The sequence below is a fragment of the Contarinia nasturtii genome, unplaced genomic scaffold (assembly GCF_009176525.2).
Source record: "Contarinia nasturtii isolate CC-2019 unplaced genomic scaffold, AAFC_CNas_1.1 Cnas_scaffold_5963, whole genome shotgun sequence".
Taxonomy (NCBI): Eukaryota; Metazoa; Arthropoda; class Insecta; order Diptera; family Cecidomyiidae; genus Contarinia; species Contarinia nasturtii.
The window spans coordinates 1,121-9,433 of NW_022203227.1; the positions used below are offsets into that span (position 1 = coordinate 1,121).

General features: G+C 30.9%; 1 protein-coding gene across 1 annotated transcript; it reads left to right on the plus strand.

Moving 5' to 3' along the window:
• The first annotated feature begins 651 nt into the window (after window positions 1–651).
• LOC116351661 (lysophosphatidylcholine acyltransferase) lies at window positions 652–7,910 on the plus strand. Its single transcript, XM_031783797.1, has 14 exons — window positions 652–946; window positions 1,049–1,282; window positions 1,522–1,703; window positions 4,245–4,390; window positions 5,065–5,285; window positions 5,350–5,555; window positions 5,627–5,678; window positions 5,754–5,763; window positions 5,834–5,971; window positions 6,390–6,417; window positions 6,490–6,587; window positions 6,657–6,807; window positions 6,885–7,134; window positions 7,218–7,910. Exons 2-14 carry the CDS (start codon window positions 1,159–1,161, stop codon window positions 7,328–7,330), a joined length of 1,719 nt encoding a protein of 572 aa, XP_031639657.1. The 5' UTR covers window positions 652–946; window positions 1,049–1,158; the 3' UTR covers window positions 7,331–7,910.
• The last annotated feature ends 403 nt before the right edge of the window (window positions 7,911–8,313 follow it).

The following is an 8,313-nucleotide window of genomic DNA, read 5'->3' on the forward strand; positions in this document are numbered from 1 at the left end:
CATGCGCAGTCAACAGTTTGAATCGAAGCCGTTTGAAAAGAATTGCTATTTTTTGGATTGTTTCATTTACGAAACCATAGAAACATTTGAGTTTCATCAAAATCTTCGAAATCTGTGTATTTTATGATCATTTTGTCGTATATTGAGTGACATGAAGGAGAGTAATAAACTTGAATGAATAATAAAATTTCATTGACTAAATCAGTGTCAAATACCATTCAAATTTCACTCTGGAAAGAAACAAAACGCACTCAGAATAAAAATGCCATTGAGTTGATCTTTGTTTACTTTCCGTCACACAGAAGGTAATTTGAACATATGAATGCGTAACGATTTAATTTGAAATGCTTAAAAAGAAAACACATACTTCATGAAACATCTCGCGGCATAGAAGCTGTGTTCATCTGTTATGTTCATTCTCTCACTCAGCTAACGCGCTCTCATCAAATGTGTGTATGTGTATTTGTGAGAGTATTCATTCATTCTGTTCAAACCATGTGTGCAAACAAAACGCTAGCGGGGCGACACGAGGAGAGTGAGAGTGAGTGTGCCTGTGTGAATAAAAAAAAGAAGAGAGAAATGGCGCGGCGCGCGTCGAAGAGAGACATCAGCCAAAACAAACCACATATTGTCATACTGAGTGGTTAGCTGTAGTTCTCATCGTACCGTTTTGCACAATTCATTCGAACATTTCATACAGTTGGTGAACGCTACTCCAATGAATAGGAAGAAGTGCGCATTCACTGTTAACGTTACGAATTTGTTTTTGTAGCTAACGTGGACATTCGAAAGAAAATTGTCAGTAATAAGTTTGTAAACCAATAAATTGAGTTGTTAATAATTGATTCCAATCATCAAGTTGTGAAAATATTTGGCATTTTTGTGGTTGTACAATCCAAGTAGTCCTTGCGTTAAGTGATAAAGTAAAAGATACAATTGAAGTGGGGTGAGAGAAATTTTTGATGTAAAAAGGGGAAGAAGTTGATAATCTTGATGAGAATGATGCATCCATTATGTCGTTGATTATTTTTTTACGTTGTTAATTTAGAACAAATGAGCTGTGTTTGGTGCTGCCAATTCTCATATTGAATCTGTAAACAAAGATAAAATACTACGTTTTACAAATAAAACATATAGTAGATAGAAGCGACGGGGAAAATGACAGATTCACATAAAGGAAATTATTGTTTGGAATGTGATGCAAAAAATGGTGATTGTAGTGACACCTTTAAATATACCAACGATTCGAATAAGCTACGCGATTCCGCTATCGGATATATCGGTAAATCATATTGATTACATTTTCTATCCTTAATTCATGCGAGATGAAAATCAACAAGCCCAAGAGATTGTTTTATTGAATTGTTTATTGAACAAAAAAAACCGATAAATTACCATTTACGTAATCAAATAATTGGACCTTGAACTTATTAGGAATATGCGCCAAAGAAGAAAAAATACATCTAAATTAATTTTCCTCTTTGCTTTTCTTTCTCTCTCACCGGAATATTAACAATTTAGCTCAAAATGGTTCATCTCACATCGAGAATAAAACGAAACACACTGAGAATCGATACATAAGTAGTTCGAATGCCTGCAGAATGTCCACCATGACAGCTGAAACGCCGAAAATTGTATCATTTGATCAGCATACAAATCCGTTTGTATTCAAATGTGAGATGGATTTTTTTCGGAAAATTAGGGTAAGAATAAATGAAAAATATACAATATACAATTATGCGCTTGTCAAAACTCATTTTTAAAATCATATTTATATTTCATCACACAAATTATTCATTTTATGACATGGTGCATATTATAATACCACCCGGCGAAATGATGTTTTACTGCAAAGCACATGAAGCCATTACTTCAGATAAACGAATTAAACGTTGTGAATTATTTAATTGGTTTCCATTCGGTGGCTCAGTTTAGAGTTAATCGCGACAATAAGCTGATCGTACGATCAAATAAATTACATGTGTGTGCTGTATTTCTCTCTTTCTATCTAAAGTCTCCATTTGACAATGTGTATAATAATATGTGAGAGAATTGCAAATAAAAACCAACGAGATATACGGCGTAAAACTTATCTTCGTCTCAATTTGTGTGTTTCTGTTTTCGTCGCTTTGTTTGCTCGCGATATCTGAATTTGATTATGCAGAAACGAAAATAGCAGCACGCGTCAAAATGTCTTATCAAAAACGTAGTATTATAAACAAATAGACATGGCCACATACAATTCTTCTATGTATGCGCCTCAAAATAGATACAAAATGACGTTCTAACAGTAAATATTGATTCATTTGATCTAATATACATTTATCGAAGCGACTATTGCCGAAAGCCTACAGAAACAATGAGAAGCTTTCAATCCAATTCCATTGTGTTTATCACGTTTGAGTTGCCGGTAATATATTAATACTTTGCATGATACATACATTACCTTCTCGTATATTTTCATTGCATGCAATACTAAAACATGCATACGTGTTTCCCATTTGTCAGACCACCGAGTCGAATGTTCGAATTTAATTGAAAATTTTGATTTATTAAATTCGCCGATCTTTTATTAAGTTTGTCAATCAACTCCATACATATAACAAGCGAATATATGACTATATTGTGTACTCACTAGAATATACAATTTTAATTTTCAAATTTCTCTTTGAGTAAACTTAATTTAAGTTAATTATTTGTAGTGGCCTTCTTATTGTTTCTATTTTAATGACATTTGTTTCGTGTATATAAAGGAAATGTACATGAGATTAACATGAAAGATATGACACACTAAACATCGTGCAATGGAATTATTTTCCTTAATGCCATCGTCACCTAAATATTGATGGTTCTCAGTCACTTGTTATATCAAAACATTTTCTAGTAGTACATATTTTGTGTTTTGTGTGGCTTCGCCTGCATACAATCATTCTCGTTTTATGTTCGACCAAAATCGATTTCACTAAGTTTAGAACTCAATCGGTTAAATGCTAGGGGAGAGAAACCAATGCTAGTTTTTCTAGTTTATAGCTAATTTACTAGTTTTTAGCTAATTTACTAGTTTATTGCTTGAATAATCTAATAATGCTAATATTCCTTCATGAAATTGCTAGGTTTCTAGTTTTTTGTTCTGTCAAATGACAATCAAATGATTGTACTGACACAATGAAGTATTTTGACGTTTTGTTGTTCAGACATATTTTTATGTGTTTTGAATAAATATACACTTATAATAGTAAAAATTAGTTTAGTTCTTTTTTAACACAAAATCGTGCATAAAGTACTTGTTTCTTTCAATAGTCGACTTGTAAAATTGATTTAGTCACCAAATCATGGCAGAATATCAAAATGGCGGATCAAAAAATTTTTGCTAATTTTTCTAGTTTTTGCTAGTTTTTTTCTAATTTTCCTAGTTTTTACTTGAAATATAAAAAACTAGCTAATGGTTTCCGTCCCCTAGGTTAAATGTAATGCTTGTTATACTACAAAAGTGACATTTTGCATTGTCCAAGTTTGGTTGAAATTACAATTCACAATAAGTCAAGATGAATTATAAATTTTGTGATCTAATTTCGCGTGACCAATAAAAGCAAACCTAAAAACAAATCCCGCTCAAATAATATAATGAAAAACCTTGTTATTTTTAGTTTTTTATCAACCACCATGTATAAATGCATATGAGATGTCAAATGTTAACAAAAAGTACAATGTTAGCATAGTACATATCACGTGTATGTCTGTGTTAAAGTGTTGCATATTTTAACAAGTCACCAGATGACACTTTTCACTTTTAAATATGCGCTAATAATAGTTGGATTTTATTATGTACTTAAAATAGATGATAACAATAATTAACAAGCAGTTGCATGTCAACATTTAAAATTTACCCTCACGAGTAAAAAAACATGAATTCCTTGCACCTTTTTCATTCAAAGATTCTTTTTCTTCAACGAGGGGACATTTTTCTATATAATAAGATATATTTTCGATTTTATGTAGAAACATCAAATGAATTATTTGTTTACACTGTAGCACTGTATCTTTATTTCGTGAAAATAATATAGATTTATAAATATTGAAGTCAAGAGGTTAAAGACCATATTATCTTGCTATTTTATTAAAATTGTCATGACATAATGACAATTTAACAAGCTCTGTCGATAGTATGCGCTGTTCATATTCGATGATTTCTGAATATAAGATTTAAGAATTTTATTTTTATTTTTCTAATTTTTTATTCGCAGACGGCAATATTTACGATTTTCATTGTGCCATGTCGACTACTTATAATCACCAGTTTACTGATTATAGCATGGATTTTAGCAACTATTGGATTGTGGGGTTTGACGATGGATGATCTGAATGTAAAACCAATATCAGGATGGCGAAGGTAAAACTATTTTTATTTCTATTAAGTTGTTTGAATTGTCACATTTCTCATTACATTCGTGGCACGTAAAATGACATGAAAGATGAATGAAATTGTACAAGTGACGATTTCATCACATACCAACGATTTCTCTATTGATTTTTTGAAAGAGAAAAATCAAATAATGTTACAATGCAGGAAATATTGAGCGTCTTGCTGATATTTCTGGCAATAAAGAAAGTGTGATTTTTTCTCAATCGTTCATTTTGAGCTCTTTTGTTTGTTTCAATAGAAGCGAAAATTTCTAAGTGTCTGAAGATATTTGTCATTAATTTTGAAAAGAAAAAATGTACTTCTTCGTAAACAAATATCATGTGTGAAATAATGAAATATGTTTGTCAAAGCTAAAAAGAGTTTGTTGGTGTCACCGTACTTGCTTTTAAATTGTTAGATAGGTCGGCATTTTGGTAAATCTAATTTAAAACTTCCTACTGCGCGTACACGCAACATGAACATAAATACTATAGTATGTTTTATAATGAATTTACAACACTTTAATAATGTGACTAACGGCTCAAAAACCCAGCTCCATTTATTTTCATTAAAATCGTCTCACGTCTCAATGAATAAAGTAGACTTTTAAGTATAAACAATGGCAAAATGTTGATTGCTTCTTATTTCTTATTTATTTTCAGGATAATTCAAGTTGTTGCTGCCCAAGCAATGTATGGAATGTACTTTTTTGGATCTTTTCATGGAGTAAAAATAACTGGTCAACCACAAGCCACGTCAAAAGAAGCTCCAATTTTGGTATTGGCACCTCATTCATCATTTTTTGATTCGATTTCTGTCGTTTTGTTTGGACCACCATCTGTGCTAGCAAAGGCTGAAACTGCTTCGCTACCATTTTTGGGAAGTATGTATTCGATTGGTTTGTCGCCGTAAAGAAGTGTATAATCTTATAATTGTAATAATTTCAGAATTAATCAATTTCACACAACCAATTTATGTGTGGAGAGAGGATCCGAATTCACGGCAAAATACTATTAAAACGGTTATAGAACGAGCAAATTCACGAGATGATTGGCCTCAGATTATCATTTTCCCAGAAGGAACTTGTACGAACCGAAGTTGTGTACTATCATTTAAGCCCGGTGCTTTCTACCCTGGCGTGCCTGTGCAACCCGTAAATTTTTTTAACATTCACAGTTTTCTTCATTTATTCAATTTTACTTTTACTTCAAATTAATATTTTAGGTGTGTATACGCTATCCAAACAAATTTGATACTGTGACATGGACATGGGAAGGTAAGTTAAATGAATTAAATCTAATTTATGGTTGTATTTATGAGTCAAATGTAATTAATTGTATTCTTTTTTCAGGTCCTGGAGCGTAAGTTGAATTCCTTTTGTCAACCATTCGCAATTTATATTCGTTATGTAATCGTCTTTAATAATTACAGATTAAAACTGCTATGGCTTACAATGTGCTCAGTTTATACGAGATGTGAACTTGAGTTTTTGCCGGTATATTTGCCAACGCAGGAAGAAAAAAATAACCCGAAGCTCTATGCAACAAATGTTCGAAATGTCATGGCAAAGTAAGCATTCTCGCGATGATTTACGCAAGACGAGGATTATTTTGATAAATATGAAAAAAAAATCAATGACGAAAGTATAGTGAAAATAACAAATAGACGTCATATGTGTTTGTGTATAAGAAGTAAAAGAAATGAATCAAATGTTACACATGTTCGTGACCACTATCGATAATATTCCTTTATATTTAAGAATACGGTTATTTCTATTGCATGACATTTGGGTCTGTTTTCACAGCTTTTTTCAAAGTCAAAATGAATCAAAACACGAATATTTGAGCCATTGTTTTAAAAGCAAAAAATTAAAATAGACTTTGTGGCATTTTTATTTCAATTTTTTTTGCTCTTCCAACTTTGATGATGAGATACAAATACCAAATGGTTAGCAATTTATTTTATGTACCATTTTTTTTTATTTCAGAGCATTAGGATTGCCAACATCTGACTTGGTAAATATAATTTTTTTAATGTCAAAATATATTCAATTTTTGATATATGATTGAACATTATTATTTATTAAGACATACGACGATTGTAAAATGATGATCCGTGCCAGACAAATGAATCTTCCACACTTTGATGATATTGTGGAAATTGAAAAGCTCAGACAAAAAATTGGGTATTGTAAAATCACCATTCAAAAGTATTTGAATCATATGATTGACGTTTTTTTTTATCGTATTTTTAGTTTGACTTTAACAAGTATTGAAGAGCAAGTGGTGGCATCAAGCTTGGTGCATGAATCAAACTGTATAGTTTCGATTCCTGAGTTTGCATTACGTCTACAGATTTCCGTTGACGATCCAATAACTGCTGAACTATTCCGAATTTTCGACACGGTTGGTAGTTCTCATGAAAAAATCAAACTAATTCACACTGAATTCATAAGAGAATAATTCGTTTTTTTTATGTGCAGGAAATGTCCGGAACTATTGATTTTCGTGAATATTTGCTGTGTGCTGTGTATTTAATAAAACAAAGTGTGCCTACAATGGACCTCATGCAAATCGTGTCAAGAATGTATGACAATTGCGGCAAAGGAGCAGGTCGTCTCACGCGCACAGCACTTGTGCATTTATTGAAGCACACTATTGCTGCTTCAATCGATGAGTGTGTAGATATTTTCGCTGATATCGATTTTGAACGAAGAGGTTTTGTTACAATAGGTGAGTATTGTTTTGAAAAACATGAAGAAAAAAACCATTCGACAAATTATCGGCGACAATTTAATGAGTTTCTCGTTTTGTAGACAATTTGCGTGAATATTTCGAAAGCAAGCCTGAATTTGCACACCTGTTTGAAATTCCCACGACAGCAAAAAAAACCACACAATCTTCAACAACAAAACCAAAGAGTCAATAGATTATTTTAATTATTTATTCTATTAATTTTATTGAACCATGATAAGCAAAAAATTAGTTTCATATGTCAAATTTAAATGAATTTTTGAATTTAATTCACATTAAAAACAATGTATAAAAAATAATCTTTGTGAAATATTATCTCCCATTCAAATACATTTTTGAAGTAAAACAAAGTTATTATGATGAAGAATTTTGTAAAAAGTTTGTATTACAAAGATTTAAAATGAACATTTATAGCTAGAAATTGTATTATAAATTTGGGAAAAGAAATACAATAGATTATATGTTCGTTAGCAAATACGAATCTTAAAATTGAAACTATCAAGTGCATTGTTTAATTTGATTTAATTAGAGTAGCAGTTCTTTGACATTATATAAATATGTAGTAAAAAAAGGCAGTAGCACATTAACTAACTTATTTATAAAATTAATATTTATCACAAAACTATCAAAGGATGGCATTGACAGTAAAATTTTAATGGTCTTCGATAAAAAAATGAGTGTTTTTCTAATTAGTGAAATTACACTTACGGAGTAAATGATTGAAAAAATAAAGTAACAATTTGTCAATACATAAATATGTTGTCTGATTTTTTTAAATTGCGTCAAATTGCGAGTGGAAAGTGAATTGCAACGAATGGCTATTGTAAACAAAATTAAACACTTTTTAATTACTTGATATCGCATCAATAATTCATTAACCGTTCACTTCATTTATTAATCGCTAAATTAATTTTTATCAAGTGAACAAACTGTTTTCAATTGAAGTTTGCCCCCCGAAAAATTAAATTTCACGATTAAAATTGGTAATTTCATGGTTAAATATTATTTTTTATTCAATTATTAACTTAAAGAACGATTTTTTTTCCAAAGCATCTGTCTCGTACATATAGTCGAAATAACATTGTTGGTCTATTGCAACAATAGTAACGTCGGATGGAGCTGGAGCAAAATTGATTTATGACTGTTTTCATTTTTCAT

Excerpts from the sequence above, each read along its gene's own strand:
- LOC116351661 (XM_031783797.1), top strand. The coding sequence starts at position 1,159 with ATGACAGATTCACATAAAGGAAATTATTGTTTGGAATGTGATGCAAAA. Across the intron at positions 6,418-6,489 it reads GATTGCCAACATCTGACTTG|ACATACGACGATTGTAAAAT; the intron begins GTAAATATAATT and ends TTATTTATTAAG. Across the intron at positions 6,808-6,884 it reads TATTCCGAATTTTCGACACG|GAAATGTCCGGAACTATTGA; the intron begins GTTGGTAGTTCT and ends TTTTATGTGCAG.